Source organism: Megascapheus bottae, chromosome 10 (assembly GCF_031878675.1).
Source record: "Megascapheus bottae isolate mThoBot1 chromosome 10, mThoBot2.hap1, whole genome shotgun sequence".
NCBI lineage: Eukaryota > Metazoa > Chordata > Mammalia > Rodentia > Geomyidae > Megascapheus > Megascapheus bottae.
The window spans coordinates 34,115,595-34,140,895 of record NC_143518.1 but is presented as its reverse complement, the minus strand read 5'-3'; the positions used below and the strand labels follow the sequence as shown (position 1 = coordinate 34,140,895).

Genomic DNA, 25,301 nt, shown 5'->3' with positions numbered 1-25,301 from the left:
TAAGTTGAATACAAAGTCTTTGTGAAGAAGGCCAGGATATCTCATTTACAAAATCACATATGGGCCTCAGAATTTCAGGAAGGGCACTTCGAATGGCTTCATATTCGCATGCTTCAGGGCCAGGGCGTAGGAGTAGACTCTGGCATCCACTGTCAGATGTTCTTCAGCTACCAGAGCATCAGGTCTATTCAGCAGGTCATTCCCTGATAAAGAAATTACTTCCACAAATTCTCTATCCCCTGGCTTTGGCTTAGGCCTTACATTTTCTGTATCATCTCCATTGAAAGTTACTGATACCATGATACTGACAAACCCGGATCCGTACATACAACTTGAGAGCATTCTGGCACATCTCCTTTGTAGTCTGTGTCTTCCTCCAGCTCCTGTAGAGCAGCTGCTTCAGGGTTTTCACTGTTTGACCAGGACAATGCACTCATAATGAAGAGTTCACTGCAGCACTAGGGTAATGGCTAGGCTGTCAGCCGTCTGTCCCTTCCTGCTTGTCTGTTTCACTGTTTCCCAAGTTCTAGTTTTACCAGTAGAATCCATGTAAGTTGTTTTTTCAAGCTTGACCCATTTTCCTTCTGAAATTAACTCTGCTGAAAGAATGTACAGTTTGGTGCTCTGAGGAGACTCTGCTGATTCTTCGTTGTCCACAGTTAACCCAGTTGTCTTTGGTCCTTCCAGGTTGGGGTGCATTGCTAGGATCTGGTCCTCACTTCTTGCCCCTTTCAATTGGGATCTAACTTAGCTGGCAGTTTCAGGATTTCATCTATACACAGTATTCTACACTTACCCTCAGGTCACATTACATGATTTCATTTGCTTGAGATCAATCCTTGTCATTTCATCAGCAAGTACTGAACACTGTTCCATGCCAGACATTGTGTCAGACACATCATAAATAGATTAAGATCTGATCTTTACCCTGAACAAGTTGACAGGCTGAGGTCTAGCTACATGTTACACTATTCCATCTTTTTTTTTTTTTTGCCAGTCCTGGGCTTAAGCTCAGGGCCTGAGCACTATCCTTGGACTTTCTCAAGGCTAGAGCTCTACCACTTGAGCCACAGCACCACTTCTGGCTTTTTTCTATGTACGTAGTACCGAGGAATCAAACTCTGGTCTTCATGCATGTTAGGCCAGCACTCTACCACTAGGCCAAACTCCCAGCCTGTTGGTTTGTTTCTAATGTTTCTCAGTTTGAAGTAAATTTTTGGTGGGTAGATTTTGCTTTTCTAAGGTAATAGTAATATCTGCTAAGTTTGTCTGAGGTGTTTATGAGAGTCTGTCCAGAAAATACCTGTTTTCTAGCATTTCATTTACTTTTATGTTTTATCTGAAAGAGTAAAAAGAATATACTTTTTATATTTTTCCATGAATAACATGAATTAATTTGAGACACAAAATTTTGTTTTAATACCATTTAAAAGTTATATGTTTTTATTTATATCTGGAAAAAAATACATGTTACACTTTAGATCTGACCTTACTAAAATTAATGTAAGTATTTGACTATCATAACCTTTCTATATTAGAAAAATTTGTAAACTGGTTTAGTAGTAATTTTATTTTCAAAGTAACAAATATGATAACAAAGTAAAACCAAATTTTTAAATATATACTCAGGCTTAAAATACACTCCAGAAAAGCACCACCTACAAAAGGTATTGCCTAGTAGAAAGACATCTGTTTGTCTTTCTTAAATCCCCTTGCCCTTCAAGAGTTCTCTTTATTCCCTTGTAAGGTTATTGTATCTGATTCAGAAAAGTGCCAGGAGCTCTACATACCACTTGTCAGACTTTTAATTGCACACAAGTTTGTAATAGACAATATAAGGTAAGTCTATAAATGTTGCTTAAATTTCTAACCAATATGAATTGTCTAAAGTTTAAAATATCTGCTCTTTATATAATGTAACCTATCATCTTTGTTTGTTCCTTTTGCTCTTAAGCTGCCAAATCCTAAGCTTGCCTGAAATAAATCATCTCTTAACTCCAGGCATGCCTTTCACTAAGAAAATGTGTAAGTCCTTTGTAGTTCAAGATTTCTGGTATTTGCATTTTTCTCCCTGTTCTAAAATTGTATCTAAATTGATGATGGAATATTTTTCAAGTCCCTACTTGGGCAAAAATTAATCTCTTTGTGATTTTTCCCTCCTTGCACATGATTATAAAAGCTTCTATAGTAACAATCTTAGGAATTAGTGTTTAAATGTAATATTCACTATGAACCATTTATCTATAATTAGTACTAGAGACTTAGAGCCTTTTTATGTTCCTTTTAAAAAGACATCTGAATTGAGGGTAGAAAAGGTGAGAAACCATTTATTTCATTTATTTATTTATGTTTTTATGTATGTATGTATTTATTTGCCAGTCTTGGGGCTTGAACTCAGGGTTTGGGCACTGTCCTTGAGCTTTCTCAATGCTGGTGCTTTACCATTTGAGCCACAGCACCATCTCCGGCCTTTTCTATGTATGTCATATGGAGGAATCGAACCCAGGGCTTCATGCATGCTAGGCAAGCACTCTACCACTAGGCTGTTCTCCTGGCCCCCATTAGTTTTATTTTTAATAAGTGGTTTTAAAAACTCATTTTAGAATCAATAATTTTACTTAAAAATTAATTCATGAACTCTACTAACTAAAACTTAAATGGAAATTCCATTGATAGTCTTATACCTAATCTCAGCCAAAAAACTAAGAAATGAGGAAATACCTTTCTTAAACCTTTAAAACAGGTAAATATTGTAGGAAAGTTATAATGTTAAAGTTCTTCTTAAACTTCTAAGTTTAGAAGGATGTCAAGAGTGACCCAAGGGGCTGGAAGTTTAGCCTAGTGGTAGAGTGCTTGCCTAGCATGCATGAAGACCTGGGTTCGATTCCTTGGTATCACATATGTAGGAAAAAGCCAGAAGTGGTGCAGAGGCTCAAGTGGGATAGCTCTAGCCTTGGGAAAACCCAAGGATAGTGCTCAAGCTCTGAGCTGAAGCCCAAGACTGACAAAAAAAAAAAAAAAGTGTTACTCAAGTGATAGAGAACACTGTCCGGCAATATAAGAACCTGATTTTAATTTCTAGTAGTGCCAAAAAAAAGTGCTCAAATATTTATAAACTCATCTTTGGTTGTAAAGGAACCATTGCTTATAGTCTTCATGAGGATTATGTTTTTCTTTCTTTTTTTAATAAATATAAAAATTTTATTGTAATTAATAGAAGGATTACATTATATTCGCCAGATAGAAGATGCATTACTTCACAAACATTGATACCCTTTCTCATGTTTTGGAGAATTATATTTTTCTATAGAATTTTTACCAAGTGATCGGAACCTAAATATTCCACAACTTACTCCATTAGCTAAATACTCCAGTTAGGCATTCAGATTTTCTTTTCTTCTGTCACTCAAACAAATTTTGCCTCTAGTCTAGTAGAGATTGTTACTAGACATCAAATAAGCAGTTCTCCAGCAGGCACTTAACTGGATGGTATCCAGTTTGATTCAGTTCTTTTAACCATGTACCTGGAATTCCTGTGTTAGAGCCCATAAATTAAAGTGGGCTCTAATCTTGCAAAGCTACCTCTAAGTTCAGATGCTAGTCACAAGCCCCATATTGTGACTTGTAACTTCTGATTTAAATCAGGATTTTGTTTTTCCTTTTGACCACATGAGGTTTGTGCTTGCTACACAGCACTCTGTCATCTGAACCATACCTTCAGCTGAATCAGGGGGTTTCTATAACCCTTAACTTGAGGGAAGTACTTTATTTGCCCATCTATTTTAAAGGATATTACAAAGGATACAGATGGCCGGCTAGATGGGCAAGTGTATGGGAGAGATCATATATTCTACTCATCATGCATCTTCATGTGTTTGCAATCTGGAAGCTCTCCAAACCCCTTTTGAGCTGTAGTTTTTTGGGGGGAGGGTTGGTTTATTTTTGCTTTTTAAAATGGAAGCCTCAGTATAGAGGCATGATTATTAATTTCATTTCCAACCCCTTTTCTCTCTCTAGAGAATGAGAGATGGGGCTGAAAGCTCCAGGCTTATAATGGCTTGGTCTTTTTGGTGACTAGCTCCAGTCCCAGATCCCCACCAACCATTGACTTCATCCATAAAACTCCAAGGATTTTAGTAGTTCTTTGTCAGACAGCAGGGAACTAACAGTCGCTTGCTAATTCTTTTTTTTTTCCCCAAGAAAAGTAGTAATTTTAAATAATAGCAACTCTAACCTGCTACTCTCCAGAGAGATGATTTCATGATAGGAAGAAGTTTCTTGAAAAGAGAGTTGTATGGGATCAACTATTACCAAAAAAATTGATATAACACCAGAGTTCACAAGGATAGCAGTACATCCACACATAAACATTTTGAAAATATATGCTTTCCTGTATTCTTGATTATTCAGAAGAAAAAAATGCATGTTTAATTGGTTCTTATATGGGAATCATTCTCTGATATATATATATATATATCAGTATATATATATATATATATATATATATATATATATACTGTCACTGTTAGGAACCTAAAGAAAATAACCTCATAAAAGGCAGGAATGGATAGTGTGTCTAGATTGGCCAAATTATTGGAAATGAGGGGACTTGGTGTCAAGTTTAGAAAGTTATAATAGAGAAGAACCACTCAGAGGTCACTGGTTGGGTGAAAATGGCAATGTGGTAAGGAAATATTGGTCACAATGTGATTGAGGAAATATCACCAAATTAGTTCTAAAGAGCCTATCAATAACCATATTCCTACTAAAAGATCTAATTTTCTATAAGACCTGAAATCCAAAATGTGGAGCAAATTTCACTCCTTTCCAAGAAAGGAAAAGAAAAAAAAATCACAGTATTTGCCTTTTTATAATTAATGTCTTGCTAAGAGCCTTCCTTCTCTTTACTCTTTGTTGGTAAGGAATACTTTGTGTGTGTGAGAGGCAGAGCAGGGGAGAAAGAAACACACCTGGCATGCCAGTCTAGGACTTAATACATCTAAAGGAAGACCAGAATATAACATAATATTTATAAAGAAATTGGAGAATAGTAGGGATAGAGCCATTTTTCATTACTAAATGATATGGGGAATTCATTGTTTTATGGCTCTGCATTCTCTTATATTTTACTTACCCCAAATACCATGATTAACAAAAGATAATTTGGAGAAGTTGTCAGGTCAGACATTAACCAGTAATATCAAATATGTGAGAAATGAAATTCTAGTACTGTGCCTGCCAGTCCTGCTTTTAGCTATAAACAGTGGAAGCCTGCTATGACTTTAGTTAAAGCAGAAACTTAAATGTTAATGTTCAGCAGAAAAGGAATTTACTGAAAGGCTATCTGTCCACAGGTTTTATGGAAGTCTAGAGAACTGCCTTCAAAATATGATGGGAACCAAAGAATTTTCCCACCAGTAAACACCAGCCAGTATCTGACTTCAGAAAGTTGGGTTAAGACGGATACCCAGCCACTGCTTAGTATGGTCACCAGCCATTTTCAGCCTGGCTGGGCTGTGAACAATCTGTCTCCCTTTGTTCACGAGCATCCAAGTCGTTTAATTTTTACTCATTTATTAGTATTTGTTTTGCTGATCCTGGGGCTTGGTCTCAGGGCCTGAGTGTTGTCCCTGAGCTTTTGTGTTTAAGGCTAGTGCTCTAGCACTTGAGCCACAACTCCATCTCTGTTTTTGTGTGTGTGTGTGTGTGTGTTTACTTGAAGATAAGAGTCTCGTAGACTTCGTTTTTGTAGACTTTGTTTTTTGTTGTTATTGTTGCCAGTTCCAGGCTTGAGCTCAGGGCCTGAGCACTGTCCTTTGGCTTTTCCTGAGCTCTTCAGCTCAAGACTACCACCCTACTCCTAGAGCCCCAGTGCCACTGCCATTTTCTGGAGGTTAATTGAAGATAAGAGTCTCACAGGACTTTCTGCCCCGATTGACTTTGAACTGAGATCTTCACATCTCAGCCTCCTGAGTAGCTAGGATTGTAGGCGTGAGCCACCCGCCTGGCTTTGATTTGATTCTTTTTTTTTTTTTTTTTTTTTTTTTTGCCAGTCCTGGGCTTGAGCTCAGGGCCTAAGCACTGTCCTTGGACTTTCTCAAGGCTAGAGCTCTACCACTTGAGCCTCAGCACCACTTCCGACTTTTTTCTATGTATGTGGTACCGAGGCATCGAACCCGGGTCTTCATGCATGCTAGGCAAGCACTTTAACCACTAGGCCAAACTCCCGGCCCTTGATTTGATTCTTAAAGATAACTTCTCTGCCAGAAGACCACTGTAAATTCTCCACAGAGAGGAGAAAAGTCCTTTATCTGAGTAACTCAAATACTGTGCTTTCCCTTTTTGAAGGCTTATTTTTGGCAAAGTGACACTTTCTAAAAGAAACACAAACCCAACACCTCACATGATAACTAATGGAGTCTTTTGAAGATATTCTTGAAGACAGAGCAGTGAAATTTGTTGAAAAATTTTTGGGAAGGAGTGAAATAGGTGAGAGTGACAGAGAAGGTGTGGTTGATAATTGTACACGTGTGGAAATGTTACAGTGAATCCCCTCTACAATGTATGTATGGTAATACAGAAAGTAATCAATCTTTAAAAATCTCCTTGGGGGCCAGGAGTTTGGCTGAGTAGTAAAGTGCTTGCCTAGCATGCATGAAATTCGGATTCAGTTCCTCAGTACCACATACATAGAAAAAGCTGGAAGTGGTACTGTGATTCAAGTGGTAGAGTTCTAGCCTTGAGAAAGCCCCAGGACTGGAAAATAATCCAAAAATCTCCTTGGAAAGGCAGCAGGGATAGGTGGGAGGTTTTGAACTCTGGACCTTCAATTATTTTTCCCTTGCTAAATATTTTAGATTAAAGGGAATGGGGGAGGCATCTCTTCTCTTCATAAAGTATCTGTGACAGCTGGCATTGGTGTTTATGAAAAATAGTGAAAGGTCATGATGGAAAGAGGCCAAATTACAAAAAGTACCATGACTTTTACTTTCTAGGTTAAAGAGTTTGGATGGGTTGTGAGTGCAGAGCACTTATTGCAGCAGTGGAACAGTGGCTCTCACTGTTGAGGGGAATAACATAGATAAATCTGCATGTCTTCTGTTAGTGTCCATTCTGATACTCCTCAATGTATTTCTCTAGCACTTCCCTGACCTCAAACTGCCTATGCTTTTTCTAGAAAGAGAAATAGTAAGAGGGGATGGAGGGAGGGAGGGAAGGGGAAAGGAGGAAGGAAACCATCAAACATATAATAACAGTAGTTCCTACCTGCTGTTGCAAGTACTTTAAAATATTAACTTGCATGATCTTCATAAACATTCCATACAATTGTCACAGACTGAGGACACTAGGTGACAGAACTCTGGTAGTCTAGCACCTGAATCTGCATTCTTAACCTCTGTTTGTGCCATGCTGGCTAGTGCCTATAGCTGGGTTGTCTGGGAATCATGAGGTGTGCTTGTTAAAAATGCAAAATGGTGCCACATCTCATACTGTTAGAATTTTTCCTAGGGAATCTATGTATTTGAATTATAGTGTTCTGCAAATGATTCTGATGTGGATTCTTGTTAAGGATTTATGTGTTAGAACTCACTGCTTTTACTGTAGTTATTCTTTTATGTGGTTCCTCTCACTATCAGATTAAATTGTTTTTTGAAGGACAATTAATATAGAACTTAAATTTAGTTTGGCTTTGCAACCTGAAATTTAGATAAAGTATTTTCTAGAGTGATACTGTGTCAAACAGTAAAATATAAATTTTACTTATTTCTTACACATGTATTGTATCCCAAAAGTAGGCTTTAAAACTGACTAAAATCTGAGAGCTTGCTTTTCCATTTATGACGGAAATGAAGAAAACTGTACTTAGTTCTGGAAGGCATACCTATGTGATATGAAAAGAATTCTTGAGGATTGCAAAACTCTTGTGCTCAGTACTGTCACCCTGTCCCTTAAGTGGGATTGTAGCTGGCCATGAAGATCAGCTTCCAGGGTAAGCAGGAGTTCTTGTGGCTCTTTTTTTGCTAACCCAAGGAACTGAGAGAAAATTTGTCCACTAAAGTGGGTATAAAGTGGGTCATTGCAGATTATTGATAAAAATTCTAATGGTATTAAAAGAAATTAAAGGAGTATATATTTCTGAACCGACACTACCACACTACCTATATGACCATCAAAATTAATTTTTTTGTGTCAAACCACATTTCTTCCCTTTTGCCAACAAAACGTAACATTATTTTCTTCTGCATCTATGTTTAATTTCTTTCTTGAGTTATGTTTTAAAAATATTTATTTTCTCTGGAAACTTTGTTCCCTTTTTGGAAAACTTGGTTCACTTTGCTATAGCAACATACCCTTCTCCCTGCCCTCCTGTGGTTTACTCTGGTAGCAATCTGTAGGAAGCCGCTTAATCTTCAGGAAATTCAATTCCTACCAGTATGCTGGGTAAAGTGAATTTTTCTAAAATGAAACATCTTGTAAACATTATGTCTGACAAACTTTCAAATGGTTAAATTCTTTATATATTTAGTGTTTGATCTTTTTCTTACTAAGACTTTTTTTTAAAAGGTTGCTGTACTGTTGACATTCAACAATGATGATTGATAATCAGTTTTAGGAGTCCTAACTTTTTTTTATAACTCATACTGCCTGCTCTTTGAAAAAAACTTTCTATTAGCTATAATGGAGTTTTAAACTTTGATTAGCCTATGTTGTTGAATAAAGTAATATGAAATACTGGGTTAAAGATTTCCTGGTCCTAGACCTGTTCCAAGCATGTAACCAACACTTTGTCTAAAAGCTTTCTCTAGAGAAAATCATCTTGAACTGGTTTGGAAACACTTTTCCCTTGCTACTCTCTTCAAGAGGGAAACTACTATTTTATTCTTAGGAGACTATAAGAAACAATAGATTGATTGACTGATTGTCAGTCATGGGGCTTGAACTCTGATCCTGGGTGTTTTGCCTGAGCTCTTCAGCTCTAAGGCTACTGTCCTACCCCTTGAGCCATAGCACCACTTCTGGTTTTCTAGAGATTAATTGGAGTTAAGAAGTATCTCAGGGCCTTTAGTGCCCACGATGACTTTGAACCTCAATCTTCAGAGCTCAGCCTCCTGAGTAGTTAGGATTACAGGTGTGAGCCACTGCACCTGACTTATAAGAAACTATTTTGACCAAGAAACTAAAAATTAATTTTAACTCTTAAGAAAGATAAATGGGGATAACGATTATGTTGAAGCTTTCCAAATTACTAATTAAAATGTCCCCACAAAAATGTCAATGTCTGTAGTTTGACCTCGTACTTTTTTTCAAGATCAACTGGGAAAGTTTGGAGATCTTTCTGCAGAATCATGTCTTAAAGCAAAATTTGAGTTTTCCCTAATTTCAAGTCATGCTGATTTTTTTTTTCTGGTGACCTTGTCTTCATTATCAGGTTTGCATTAAATGTCAGAATTTTTCCTCTTGTCAGAGTGTAAATGCTAGCTCATTCTTGAGCCATCTGTTATACACTAATAGCTCTGATTTATTCTTCTTCTGCCTAACACACATATTAATAGTACAGAGGCAAGCTTTACATTTCTTCTTATTGGTTTGTAGTTTTATTGTACACATTAGTGGTACAAATTTTGCATTCATATTAGCTGTTTATATTAACTGTTTCTAGTTTGGGAGTGAGTAATGTACTTAATGTTTTTAATGTGATGATAAACTTTACATCAGCAGCAGTTTAATAGAGTTTATGTGATTACATTTTACTACCTCTAATTTTTTTCTTGCACTTATTTCCAAGATATTTTATTGTGTATGTCTGCATGTTTTGATGATTTCAAATTTCTTAATTGACATGAGGTTTTCTAACCAACAATTTGTACAACTATGAGGAAACCACATTAGTTCCAAATACTTTGAATTTGAATTAGTAATTTTGAAAGGCCTATCCCTAGTTGCTGTTCTAACCATCTTATTTTTAAGGTTTCACGTGCTCTTCAACTTGGCAGTTTGAAAGATAGTTGTAAGATAGATAAGGTAGAATGATAACAAAACAAAATAGAAAATAGAAAGTAGGTAATAGAAAAGAAGAGCTGTGTAAGGCAAGAATGAGTTAAAGAAACTTTCATATTTTTTAAATAAGCCTAGATAGTATTTTAATTTTTTATTTTCTTTTAATAGTTTTATATTTGAAATTCAGCCCTTTCTCAGGAATCCGGTATATTGGCCAAATATAAAATGTTCAGAAGCCATTGCTGTTCATATTGGCCAAGAATATACCTTTTGACTAATAAATGACTGTGTTGATCCAAGTGAAACTGTGTAGTGTCTAAGTTGCAGCCAATTGTAGACATTTTCCTCCATCCTTGGAGTACATCATTAGATAACTAGATGAAGGGCTCCAACCCTGAGCCAGAGTTCATCTTATTGAGTGTAACAAAGACAGTTAGACACGACGCCCTGGGCTTGATTCCTTAGTACCACATATTCAGAAGAAGCTGGAAATGGCACTGTGGCTCAAGTGGCAGAGCACTACCCTTGAGCAAAAAGTGTCCAAGGTCAGAGCCCAGATCCTGAGTTCAAGTCCCAGGACTGGCAAAAAAAAAATGTGTTTTTATTTCATTTGGCTATATAAACATGCATTTTGTTTTTATGTAGGACCAATGCCTTTCTTTCTGTTTTTTTTTGTTTGTTTTTTTTTGTTTTTGTTTTTTTTTGCCAGTCTTGGGCTTTGAGCTCAGGGTCTGAGCACTGTCCTTGGGCTTTCTCAAGGCTAAGCTCTACCACTTGAGCCACAGCACCACTTTTGGCTTTTTTTTCTATGTATGTGGTACGGAGGAATCGAACCCGGGCCTTTGTGCATGCTAGGCAAGCACTCTACCGCTAGGCCAAACTCCCGGCCCCCAATGCCTTTCTTTTAATTTTAATCTACTTCTTAGAGTTCCATGTTACATTGCTTCTATAATTTCAGCCATAATTTCCATACTTTGTTTTTTAACCATAATTTCCACTACTTTACAATTACAGGAACTTTAAGGATATTTTAAGCAGTGTGAATTCATACTTATAATTTTCCCCCAGTCTTTCATGTTGATTTGCAATGAGAAAAAAAAGGAAAAAACCTTAGTTCATTTTTTATTAAGCCTTTCTCTTCACTGACTAATAATAGATTAATTTATACTAACATACAGAATTAGGACTAGGAAAAAGCACAATTCAAGTAGTCATTAAGATTTGTTGTATTTTATAAGGTAAGTGTGAGTCATTGAGTTTTATAAAGGGAGTATGGGCAGAATTGTTTAATAGGTCAGTGTCTACTCTGTATAGAAATGTAGAATTAACATTTAATAACTTTCAGTACTTTTATTAATTTTTAAATTTTATTGTGAATCATCTTAACCCTCAGCTAGGCATAATGCTGTTTAATTTTTTTTGATAAGTCAGTTTGCAGTGCCTTTTTTCTTTTCTTTCTTTCTGTTTTTTTTTTTTTTTTGTGGGTCATTGGGCTTGAACTCTGGCCTGGGAGTTGTCCCTGAGCTCTTCAACTCAAGGCTACTGCCCTACCCCTTGAGCCACAGTTCCACTTCCTGTTTTCTAGTGATTCATTGGAGATAAGTCTCAAAGTCTTTAGTACCTGGACTGGCTTTGAGGGGATTCTTGGATCTCAGCCTCCTGAGTAGCTAGGATTACAGGAGTGAGCCACCACGCCTGGCAGTTTTCAGTGCTATTGTTTCCTTAGAAAAAGAAGAAACAAGCCAGGCTCATGCCTGTAATCCTTGCTACTCAGGAGGCTAAGATCTGAGGATCCCAGTTCAAAGCCAGCCGGGGCATGAAAATCCTTGAGACTCTTATCTCCAATGAACCACCAGAAAACCCAAAGTGGTGCTGTGGCTGTACATGGTAGAGCAATAGCCTTGAGATGAAGCGATCAGGGACAGTGCCCAGGTCCAGAGTTCAAGCCCTACTACACACACACACACACACACACACACACACACACACACACACACACACACACAGAGACAGACAGACAGAGACAGACAGAGAGACAGAGACAGAGAGACAGAGAGAGACAGAGACAGAGAATAGTTTGAATGTTGTATAATAGACTTGTATAATAGACTAGTTATTTCTAACAAGATGCTTGGTAGATGGAATTGGAGAACTGTGTGAAAATAGCACATTTTCATGAACTATTGCATAATGTTGGGAAACTGATGCTTTCTTCACACAATAGAGTGTTTTCATTTCTCTTGTTTCTCTAACTTCTTCTGGGAATATGAGTAACAAAGCACTGATTATCATTTTTGTCCTTAAGTTTTATCCCTGATGATGTCCTGTTGTATTTAAACCTTACAAAGATTTTTTGGTAGCTCATTTAAATGTGAATTACTGACACAGTTTGGAATAATATTTCTGCAATATCTTTATTTGTACCTCTAAACACCAGGAATTATTATTTAGAGTTTATTGTTGTGAAAATAGAAGGACATTTACTATGTACATGTAATTACTTTTTAAGTGCTATTAGAATTTGTAGTAGACTAGCTTTGGTTCCCTATATCTTTGTACTTTGTGTTTTTTGTTAAATGTACATGTAATTACTATTTAAGTGCTATTAGAGTTTGTAGTAGACTAGCTTTGGTTCCCTATGTCTTTGTACTTTGTGTTTTTGGTTAAACGTGCACTTTAAATTGTTGGCTATGTCAAGTGTGATACTTCCAAAATATAATAATAGTAAAATAACCAGTAGGCTGTACTCCTGTCCTTTAATGATTAGAAACAATGCACATTAACTGTAATAATTTATGTACTTTTAAGATGTGATTATTTTTTCATAAATAATAGCATAATTCTGGGCTTTTTGATACAAGCACAAGTACTTTGAAGTTTAATGCAGAAATATAGAGGAGACATTGTATTCAGAAAATCATATTTACAAGCAGCATTTAGTACGACATCTAAATCTTAGCGGGAAACTCAGAATTAAGTCTGAGCCTGAGCTTAATTAACCCATGACCAAAAGAATCTAAGAGTGTTTATTTTACAATAGCTTTAATTTGAGATTTGCAGGTTTTAGAGATTATTCAATTCAGAGACCCTAAACCAATATTTTAATTATAGGAATTGAACTATTTATAATTTTCATAGCAAGAAGATCAACAAATGGTATTGTTCTCTTGGTTATAATATGTTATCTTACTTTCGGAAATGTGTGATCTTTGTGTCTAACAATGCAGCTTAAAAAAAATGCTGGAATTCTAGCAGTCCTTTGCTCTTCTTCCTCCCCCACTTAAAAAAAAAAAAGTGTCCTCATGGAAATGTTGAACTGAATTATATAAAGTGCAAGCAGTTACTGGAAATGTTTTCCACACAGTTTTATTCATGCCCTTCAATTTCAATTTGTCTTTCACAATCCAGGGTTTTTTCTTTGTTTTACTGGTAATTGCATTTCACAGTCACATTGACTTTGAACTCAGTGGCATTGAATTTTTATTTTTCTCAATTATATCACATTTGATACTTTGAGGATTTTGTTCATATAACCAAGTTTGTTGAATGAATGATGAGATAGAGAGTATAGGATCAAGAGAACAAAGCAAAATAGGTTCAGCTTACAATAATTTTATCTCAGTGCAACCTTGCTTACTTCATATTATTGTGCTTTTTTGTAGGTGACATTCTGAACTTTTGTATTTTTGCTAGAAAGAAAAACTTTTGAAAATAGTAGTTAATATCATAGTCCTGAGTCATTTGTGATTAGCTTTAGAATACTTTCAGATATATACTTTTCAAAACACTCTTCTAAAGCCAAACTCCACTTGGCTCATTCTTAATTTTTAGAAATTGTGTTTCTGGGATATCAGAAACCTCAAATGCTCTGATTCGTTTAAAATCACCAAAAGTCAGCTAGATTATCTTTAGAACTATATAATTGGGCTAGATACACATATTTCATTTCCTAAACTTCTAATTTGTATTTTTTTTTTTTGCCAGTCCTGGGCTTGAGCTCAGGGCTTGAGCACTGCACTGTTCTTGGGCTTTCTCAAGGCTAGAGCTCTACTACTTGAGCCTCAGCACCACTTCTGACTTTTTTTTTATGTATGTACTACCCAGGAAGTGAACCCCGGTCTTCGTGCATGCTAGGCAAGCACTCTACCACTAGGCCAAACTCCCGGCCCTCTAATTTGTATTTTTTTTTTTTTTTTGCCAGTCCTGGGCTTGAGCTCAGGGCCTGAGCACTGTCCTTGGACTTTCTCAAGGCCAGAGCTCTACCACTTGAGCCTCAGCACCACTTCCGGCTTTTTTCTATGTATGTGGTACCGAGGAATTGAACCCGTCCGTGTCTTTGTGCATGTTAGGCAAGCACTCTACCACTAGGCCAAACTCCCAGTCCCTCTAATTTGTATTTTAAGAGTAAGAGCTACATGTCTTCTTTAGCCTATTCCTGTCACAGACAAATGTGTAATATTGTATCTACCTCAAAGGGAGAAACGAAATAGGCAAGGCTTCTGGATCCAGGCCCTGCTTTAATCACAGTCTGTCTTTTATATATTGATATATAGTTTGAGAAACTTCCAGAGGAAAACAGTTTTTCAAAAACATTTGAAAGCTACTTCAGTTGGAAACTACTTTGGTATCTTCTAATATTATCTAGTCTAGCCCCCATCATTTTACAGGACTGGAAGCTGAGACCTAGAAAGGATATGTAGTTTTGTCTAGCTCATACAGCTATTTAAGGCAGAACTAGAATTAAATTTTCTTGTCCTGGTGGCCTGTTGCTGGTGTACTACAGCATTTGTGTGACTAGAACATAAGAGTACTCAATGCATAACACATAGTGCCTGCTAAAGGAAGACACTAGGACGGCATGAGTGAATGATCAAGTAGTAACAAGTAGTCAATCACTTCTAAACAAAATTCAAATAACTTATTTTTCCAATGAAAAGAAAATATTGGGCAGGAGTTTGGCCTAGTGGTAGAGTGCTTGCCTAGCATGCATGAAGCTCTGGGTTTGAGTCCACGGTACCACATACAAAGGAAAATCCAGAAGTGTTGCTGTGGCTTAAGTAATAGAGTGCTTGCCTTGAGAAAGCCCAAGGACAGTGCCCGAGCCCTGAGTTTAAGCCCCAAGGCCAACAAAAAGTAAATTAATTAAATTAAATTTACATATAGAAGAAAATAAAATGTTAGCTGCTTAGAAATTCTAAATTCAGCTTATTAAAGGTCTAAGTCAGATTTTATAAACAGAATGTTCTTTGTAAATTTTAGGATCACCTACTGTTACCAGCTACCACCCATAACAAGACCACAAGACCAAAAATGTCGATTGTATTGCCAGCAATAAACATAAATGGTAAGTTGAAATTTTGATTTATGAAAAACACTTTTCCTTTGCCTTAACCAAGATTCTCTGGATTAATGAAAAGACACTTCAGATGTTCAGTCAGGCAAGTATATATTCATGGCATTATATTTGAAATATATTCTGAGGCTCTTCTACAGCATTATTTTTAATTTCCTTTTCTTAAGTTACATATTTTGGGGCCAGGAGTTTGGCCTAGTGATATAGTGCTTGCCTAGCATGCACAAAGACCCGGGTTCGATTCCTCGGTACCATATACATAGAAAAAAGCCAGAAGTGGTGCTGAGGCTCAAATGGTAGAGCTCTAGCCTTGAGAAAAGTCCAAGGACAGTGCTTAGGCCCTGAGCTCAAGCCCAAGACTGGCAAGAAAAGAAAGTTACATATTTTAAATGGAAAAAGTAGTTCTGTTTTATTTGTAAAATTGGGAAGCTAGCAGGCTGTGCTAGGGTTGGATCCTTTCTAATTATACATGCACCAAAAGAAGTCCTGCTGTGTTCTGTCAGTGACTTTGTAAATTAGCTTTTTGGAACTCAAAGTGATTTCTCATATTTTCTAAATACTGATATGATTCTAGGTCAAGCTACAGAAGCCTGTCTAAGTGTAATCCATAATTTCATTGAGCTTGATATTGGTAGTATCACTATTGCATTTTTATTATACTTTCTAGTACTGAATATTAAAGCACAAATAATACTGTGACACTTTGGGGCTATCCAAAGATGTTAAAATACAGTGTACCTACTTATAATCTGGATAGAAAACACAGAGATCACTGTATTTCAAGAGGAAATTTCCCATGAGTAATTCTAAAGGTGCTAAAGAAATTTAATGGAGAGATTTTCTTTTCTTTCAGCTGGGTTCTTCATGAAGAAGACAACTTATTTGGTCCCTGTTATGTGTAATAAGTGAACATTGGATATGTTCATGACTACTTACTTTCTCTGACATGTCATATTAGACTTACTAAAATAGGCAAATTTACCTTCTGTCTTCAGTTCATTAGTAGAACTGGTAAATTTTCCATATAGTGAAAAGAACATCAAAGCTTATGAGGAAGGTGGAAATGTAGTTATTAGAACTCATTGAACTAATGTGCAATTGAATCTGTCCACACTCCACTGATGGTCATATTTAGCCATCATATATTTCTATCAAATAAAACGCTGGATTGTATAGAGGAGATTTTAGATCAATTTCAACAAAATTAGCATGTAAGGAACAGGCTTCTACTGTATATTTAAGACTATAAAGGAATATACAATTTCCTGAGCTGAATACAGACAGCTTAATAAAAATGCAGAGGAGGCAGCCTATGGTATAAAATATAAATTATTTTCTTGCTAAGTTATAAAAGTCATACTAGTCTGAGTTAATTAAAACACATTTAAGAAAAAAAAAACCTATGACATTAGGAAGATCATCTCTTTCAGTAAAGGTGTACCTCTACAATTACATATGGCATATTCATACTACTACTTGAAGAACAGCATGTTCCAAAGTGATATTATATTCCAAAGAATATATGTATAGCATCTCATTTATTCTCATCCCATAGGTGCTTAGGTTTCTTTACTTGAACAATAATAGAGTTAACTTTTTAGCTCTGTGAAGCTACTTTCTAAATTCATCACGACAGAATTAACTTATTTTTTTCTTCTGACATTGGGTTCTTATGCAAGAGAATGGCCTGGTTTTATTTTTATAATAGTGAGCTGTCCATTTCTATTAAGCCAAAAGTAATGCAATGCTGTTTAACTATTTATCTTGGCCAGTAGACTAATTTTTGAAGATGAGTGTCTCATAGATTTGGAAAATGCAATCATTACTTTTTTAATGTGTTCCAGATTCTTTGTAAATATGCTTTTTTTTCTAAGATACAGTAGACTATTAGAAAGGTTAAAATTCAAATTCAAGAAATTAGAGAAATATATCAAGTATTATGTTGCATCCTCAGTCTCTTCTCTGAACAGTTGTTTCATCCTCTTGTTCTGAAGGTATTTTTCAAATTTGAGCCCTTTTTTCTTCCTACCATATATGCCACAGAGCTGAAGTAGGTTGATAGTATCTTTGTTAATCACTGTTACTTCCAAATGACTTCTTTCTTGTTTCCTTGACATCATTCAAGTGTATAATGGTAGGCTTTCCTTCTGTAACCATTCTCTGTTGCCGTCGTCTGCCTCACTCTTACCAATGACTCTCTACCACTGCTTTGTCAATATCCACATAGGGCATTCAGCCAGAGCTCTATTTTTATTCAGTCTTCTTTTATTTTGTACTACCTTAGCCTCTTCTATAATCCACATGGTGGTAGTCTAGACCTCATCATCATTAACGGCACTCCCTTTGAAATTTCTCAGGCATTCCATCTCTGTCTTCCTTCTTTCTTTCTTTCTTTCTTTCTTTCTTTCTTTCTTTCTTTCTTTCTTTCTTTCTTTCTTTCTTTCTTTTTTTTCCAGTCCTGGGCTTGAGCTCAGGGCCTGAGCACTGTCCTTGGACTTTCTCAAGGCTAGAGCTCTACCACCTGAGCCTCAGCACCACTTCTGGCTTTTTTCTATGTATGTGGTACCAAGGAATCGAACCTGGGTCTTCATGCATGCTAGGCAAGCACTAGATCACTAGGCCAAACTCCTGGCCCATCCATCTCTGTTCTTTAATGCTCTTTAATATTCACACTCCAACTATTCTCTTTCCTCACAAATCTCCAGTACTTTGACCCTATCACCTTTTCTGTACATATCCCATCATTAATGAGCCTGTGTTCTTCCTTACCTAGCCTAGATTCTTGCAAATATTCCTTGTCTTTTTCATAGGTCCCTGGAAAAAAATCCCTCCATAATTAAATCCAAATATTGTTTTCATGCCTACTCTGAAGTGTCTGAAAAGAGCTGGGAATATCATCCATTTCAGAGAAGTAGATGTACTTCAGCTCATGACCACTGATTTTAAAGGAGGCAGTTAACACTTCTAGTCCTTGCTGATAAATTCACTTTCTTAAGCTCATTTTCTTTCTCTGACTCTTGATAAATAATTCAGTTTTTTAATGTAGTTTACAAAGTAACTACTTTCTTGAAGTCTTTCATCTGGGAATGAACCTGACATCATCAGATACCTGCACTTTCATTGCTTTGGTTTTACTATTCTCCCTTCCTCTAGTATCTAATGTAATGGTTAATGGTGGCACATGAATACTAAAAATAAGCAGTATTATTGATCTGATTCTCCCATGGCATTAGTAGAAGCCTGCATATATGAACGAATAACCACTAGACTAAGCTCTTACTCTATTTAATCTCACAGTACTTTCCATGTCATGGAAATCTAGACAAGCTTGCTAGTGAGGGTATGCGAATGGCTATGCCAGTAGTATAACAGAAGGTCAGAAAGCAAACTGACTAAATAAATGGTGTCTGTTTTAATGATGAGAGAATGTTGATACAACTGCTTTTGATGATCATAGTTTTATGCCAGTGGCTATCCCAAAACAAACACATTTGCAAAGGGTCCTGTTTGTTCTACCTCAGCAGGCTTGGATGGCTTGAAAGCTAAGAGTTGTATCTTTGCTCTTACAAATTCATTTCTCCTTACAAATTCATTTCTCCTTAGACACCTTCATGGTGTCATTTAAAAAATACATATTTAAAAAATACATAGTTATAGTTAGAAAATAAAATGGCTGGTTAAATCTTATTTTTATTTTTGTGTGTATGTCAGTCTTGAACTCTGGGCTTGGGCGTTATACCTGAGCTCTTCAACTCAAGACTAACACCATACCCCTTGAGCCATAGCACCACTTTTAGTGTTCTGGTGGTTAATTGGAAATAAGAGTCTCATAGATTTTAATGCCAAGGCTAGCTTTGAACTGAGATCTTCAGATCTCAGCCTCCTGAATAGCTAGGATTATAGGCATGAGCCACCATGCCCAACTGTTTTTAATTTTTTAGTTAGAACATAGTTTCCTTTATGACTTGTGATGAAAACCAACAGTAAAATTCCCACATTGAGAATTCCTACTAAAAAACACATACATACATACACTAATCACTTGAAAAAACAGAATTTATTGTTCTCTCAAAATAGATGCAAATGAGCCAGGCCCCAGTGGCTTACGCCTATAACCATAGCTACTCAAGAAGCTGAGATCTGAGGATTACAGTTCAAAGCCAACCTGGGCAGAAAAGTCATGAGATCTTTTAACTCCAATAAACTATTTTTTAAAAAAGCCAGAAGAAGCATAGTGGCTCAGCCTTGAGCACAAAAAGGCTCAGGGCTAGGAGCTGGGTTTGGTGGTTCACACCTGTAATCATAGCTACTCAGGAGGCTGAGATCTGAGGATCACAGTTCAAAGCCAGCCCAGGCACTAAAGTCTTTGAGACTTTTATCTCTAATTAATCACCAGAAAACTAGAAGTGGTGCTGTTGCTCAAGGGGTGGGGCAGTAGCCTTAAGCTGAAGAGTTCAGGGACAGTGCCCAGGCCCAGACTTCAAGTCCCATGACTGACAAAAAAAAAAAGGCTCAGGGCCAATGCCCAGGCCCTGGGTTCAAGCCAAAGCAAAAAAAAGATGCCAATCCATTAATTATGTGTAATTGGCAAATAAGGTAAGGAGAGTTAAAATTTACTGTATTATAGTAGGAAGTAACTTTCTGAAGACCTAAATTTTAAGCCATTGCTTAAATTATGCAATTTTCTACTGAGAAGACAGACACCAAAGATAGGCAGAGTATGACACAAATTGTCTTTAGAATTTGGGTACAGTTTGGCTCTATTCTTCACATCTTTCTAGCACACCCCAACTCTGTTGATGTTAAAATGCCAGTGATGTCTGAAAAACCAGTGATAGTTTAGCTCACGTCTGATTCAGAAGTTGATTAATTTTTTTGGTCAGAATTAGAGGTTAAAATCACCACTCACACTTGGTCACCTGGTACTCCACCATACCTCCAGCCCTATATTTTGCTGGGGTTGCTTTTTGAGATAGGCTCTCACTTCTTGCTTGGACATATGATAGAGCCATGATTGCTTATTTTTAACTTGCTATTGTCACTGGGCTCTTGAGCACACACCATAGCATCCAGCTTCCAGCCTCCCTCTGGAGAAGGAGTTTTGTGGACACTTTTGCTCAGACTGGCCTGGATTTGGAATCCTCGTATATAGTTTGGATGAAACAGCACATATCACTGTGCTCATCTCTGAGTTGAGAAGGGGTTTCTGGAAATGTTCTGCCCACACTGGCCTCAAACCTTGATTCTTCTATTTAAAATTTTTCGGCTTCCCAAGTAGCCAGGATTATAGGTATGAGCCACCAGCATTCAACTTCTGAGTAATTTTTTTAAACCAGTTTAGATACCATGGAGTATAAATTAGAAGAATATGGTAGAATAGAATTTTGGATGGGGGTGTATGTCAAGTGGTAGAATGCCCACCTGGCTAGTGCAAAGACCTGAGTTCAAACTCCACTTATCACTACCATCACTCTCCCCCCAAAAAGAGGGTTAGTATGCAGAAAAATTTTGATAACCAATATCAATTGATACCTCAGGAGATAAAACTTGAACTAGACTATAAGGAAACTTAGAATTTGAGCATAGGTTTTTATTTATGCAAGGATTGCACCCAGCTAGCTAAGCTTTAACTTAAACTGAGGTGGGTTTTTTTTCTATATTTTTTCTATATTTTTTCTATATTCTAAATTTATAGCAAACACCATAAAGTGTTGCTAATGTTAACTCAACATTATAAGAGTGATAAGGCCAAGATTTATGACATTCTCTTCACCCTTCTCAGATGATCACAACATGCCCGACTCACTGAAATCTGTGCACTGTGCAGTAACAAGGCGGAAAGCTTAGGTGACTATCAAAAAAAGACACACTTCATAAATTCCTAGTAAATTTGTTTCCTCTGTCTCACTGAATATAACCCATAGCAATGTTTAGGCTCTGAAATGTAAGCTTAACTAGGCATATTGTGATAGAAAAAACAAAAGCAGGGGTGGCAAATTTTTTCTAGTGGTAGAGTGCCTGCCTAGCATGCACAAAGACCATGGTTTGATTCCTCAGTACCACATACATAGAAAAAGCCAGAAATGATGTTGTGGCCCAAGTGGTAGAGCCCAAGGACAGTGCTCAGGCTCTAAGGTCAAGCCCCAAAACTGGCCAAAAAAAAAAAAAAAGAAAAGAAAGAAAGAAAATAAAAGAGGCTTCAAAAGAAGCCTACAAGGCTGTAAGGAAATAATGGATATTGGGAACATCTATATCTCCAGCACAGCAGTCCCTTTACAGAGTCTTCATCCTGTTATTTTTTATTTTGGTAGCATAAAGTCACTTTCTTCATTCATCAGTGACTAAATCATATGATTTACCTCCCTCATCTTAGCACATGATGGAGTGTTATAGTAAGCAACAGCTGGAAATTTATGTGTCCAATACAATAACCTTCCTCCCCAAAACGTAATTGTGATCAACTTTTCAGTGTTAGCTTATGCTTCACTAAGGTAATCTCTTGGAGTGTGTTGTATTATTCATATTTATATCTGTATCCTCCTAGCTATCCCTGAAGAAATGCTACTTTAATTTTCAATATATTCTTGTGTTGGAAATTTTTCTGTTTTATGATTTACCTGAAATAGCTGTCCTGTCACTGTATCCTCCCTCTCAGCTTCTCCCTGTTGTTTCTTGAAAATAAGCATACGCATAAGCATATCTACCTTTTTTTTTTTTTTTGCCAGTCCTGGCTTGAGCTCAGGGCCTGAGCACTGTCCTTGGACTTTCTCAAGGCTAGAGCTCTACCACTTGAGCCTCAGCACCAATCTTGGCTTTTTTCTATGTATGTGGTACCGAGGAATTGAACCTGAGTCTTCGTGCATGCTAGGCAAGCACTCTACCACTAGGCCAAACTCCCGGCCCCAATATCTACTTGTTTTTAACTCTTACAATTTCCTCAGCTAGCACAGTCTTTTCTGAATTCTCTTCTATAACTTAAACCTGAAAGTAAATACATTTTTTAATGGAGGGGAAAACACCAGAATCATTCTGTTTTTGGAATATTAGCACCTTGTTGATAATTGTGTGTTAATTGGATGTTATACAGGAAATGTTTTTCATGAATAGTTGTTCTTGTTTTTGATTTACTAATCAACCATTCTTTCTATAAGAACTTTCCTAAGAAGTCTCCTAGATGATGAAAGCAGCTTGCATTACATTTTTCAGAATATTAGTATGTCCTTAAGCAAAGGAGCAAGTCACTGAGCCACTGGACCTAGTTGATATTCAGTTTCCTTTGCTCGCAGGAAGAACACTTTCACCCTCTCTCCCTTGTGGCAAAAACCTGGTTCCACTCAAACAGATGGTTTAGTTTTCAACAATAAAAACTAAGTATCAGCATTCTGCTTCACAGTGGGTTTGAGCCTCCTACTGTCAAAAGTCCAAATTAGTTCTTCATTTTACCCCTATAAAGGAAACTTAGAATTTGAGGATAGGATTTATTTATGCAAGTGGACTGATGTTTGTATTGGAAAAATAAGAACCTTGCATTTTATCAGAATATTGAACCATTTCACATAACCACATGGATAATAACTTTCTGTGGATATTACATAGGTCCTCTGGCACTTGAAGCTGGGGATGGGATGATGAGCCAGCACCACTGCACAGATGTACATATGTCAAATATGTTGTAATTTTTGTCTGTGATGGGAAGTATCTTTCTACTAGACCTTTTACAGTAATGGTTCAGAGTCCTTGAATCTATATCTTAGGCTTTTTAAAAAAGTGTAAAATAAGGGGCCGAGAGTTTAGCCTAGTGGTAGAGAGCTTGCCTAGCATGCACGAAGACACGGGTTTGATTCCTCGATACCACATACATAGAAAAAAGCCAGAAATGGTGCTGTGGCTTAAGTGGTAAAGCTCTAGCCTTGAGAAAGCCCAAGGACAGCGCCTAGGCCCAGAGTTCAAGGCCTAGGACTTGCAAAAAAAAAAAAAAAAAAAAGGTAAAATCAGCTGGGCTCAGTGTCTCACACTTGTAATCCTAGTTACTCAGGAGGCTGAGATCTGAGGGTCAAGATTCAAAACCTGCCAGGCACTAAAGGACCTGAGACTCTTACCTCCATTTAACTTCAGAAAATGGGAAATGGAGCTTGGCTCAAGGGTAGGGTGGTAGCCTTGAGCTGAAGAGCTCAGGGACAGCGCCCAGGCTGAGGTCAAGCTCCACAACCCACAAAAAAAAAAAAAGTAAAATCATAATTGAATAGGTAGATACAGATTCTTAATTTGATGTTCGTGTGTTGAAAGAACTGTGGAGATACAGAGTATGGTAGGCAAGAGATGCCTTTGGATTCATCTAAATTTTTCTCCATATTTATTACAGATTTAACAAAAACAAACATGTGCCTTAGATTAAATAATGAGAAATGTCAACAGTAAAACGGTTTGTTGCTAGGAAAGGGGTGCTAAGAATGAGATGGGCAATAGCTAAAACCCATCTCACTCTTTTTATTCTATGTGGACTATACCCTGATGGGAAATGTGCTTGGAATAGCGTCAGAGTAGATTAATACATGAGTTTACTAATATTCATGTGTTCAAGATGTAAAATATCAGGATTAAAAATCCTTTAATACAAAGTCATCCATGCAACTTCCTTCTAGAGTTTGGATTTCCTTCTGTTACATTTTGCTCAGTGACCAGCTGGTTTGGACATAATCAGTTCCAGGGGTAAAGGCTGCTTGCCTTAAATAACTCTGACAATTTGTAAATTCTTCCTGTCTTGTCTCTTCCAGAATCCCTACGATTATGACTATTTAACTATTTATTCATTGTATACCTCTGAATTTTTATATGTCAAACAAGAACTTCCAGTTTTTAGGAGCCATTTTATTTTAGCCTATGTGTGACTTGGTGTCATACTGCCTCAGTTATGATCATTCTCTTCTAAATAGACTCTGGCTTTATCACACTTTTTTTTTTTAATCCTCCCTGGGGCTTGAACTCTGGGTCTGAGTGCTGTCCCTGAACTCTTCAGCAAAAAGCTACTGTGCTGCCCCCTGAGCCACAGTGCCACTTCTGGGGTTTGGGCTTTCTGGTGGTTAATTGGAGGCAATACTCTCACAGACTTCTTTTTGTGCCTGGGCTGGCTTTGAACCATGATCCTCAGATCTCAGCCTCCTAACTAACTAGGATTACAGGCATGAGCCACCGTCACCCAGCTTTATTACATCTTTTGAAAAGGCTAATGTGTCTAGCTTATTTCTGTTGGAATACGCAGCATTTAAAACTTAATCTTTATTAAAGATTTTTAAACTTAACCATTATATTTCCTGAGCACAGTTTTGATTACATAGACCAACTTGGAATATTATAGAAGACTGTACAGGGAATTGGTACTAGGAAGTAATGGTTATTTGAAAGTATCTTAGCTGCTGCCTAGCATACTGTCCTGTTTACAGTGAGTACATCTAAAATATTTTATTGATTTAATGAGCTAAGAAGACAAACTACCTTAAAAGTGCCCTATTAGTCATTCTTCTCAGCTCCCTCTTACCTAAAGCAGGTAAATAGCCATTTGGTTAAATGAAAGGTAAGATAGTAAGACTCCACTGTGTCATTGTAGTCATTGCTTAGTTTTGTACTAGATTATAATTTGTTTCCAGTGTGTGTGTGTGTGTGTGTGTGTGTGTGTGTGTGTGTGTGTGTGTGTGTGTGTTTGCGTGTTTGCGCATGCGTGTGCATGCTGGTCCTGGATGGAGCTTTAACTCAGGGCCTAGGCTCTGTCCCTGGGCTTTTGCTTTCAAGGCAGGTATTCTACCTCTTGCCACAGAACCATTTCTAGCTTTTTGGAGATTGATTAGAGATAAGAGTCTCACAGATTTTCCTGTCCTGGTTGGCTTTGAACCAAGATCCTCAGATATCAGCCTCCTGAGTAGCTAGGATTATATACATGAACCAACAGCACCCA

The 25,301-nt window shown here is 37.0% G+C and overlaps 1 protein-coding gene and 1 pseudogene across 1 annotated transcript in view; one reads left to right on the top strand and one right to left on the bottom strand.

Moving 5' to 3' along the window:
- Window positions 1-25,301, top strand: part of Atf6 (activating transcription factor 6) — a 143,312-nt gene that overhangs the window by 96,090 nt on the left and 21,921 nt on the right. Inside the window, exon 15 of the mRNA XM_090340601.1 lies at window positions 15,259-15,343. Coding sequence (XP_090196727.1) covers window positions 15,259-15,343 — 85 coding nt within the window. The remainder of the gene's footprint in view (window positions 1-15,258; window positions 15,344-25,301) is intronic.
- LOC150057888 (ADP-sugar pyrophosphatase pseudogene) lies at window positions 67-699 on the bottom strand (annotated as a pseudogene).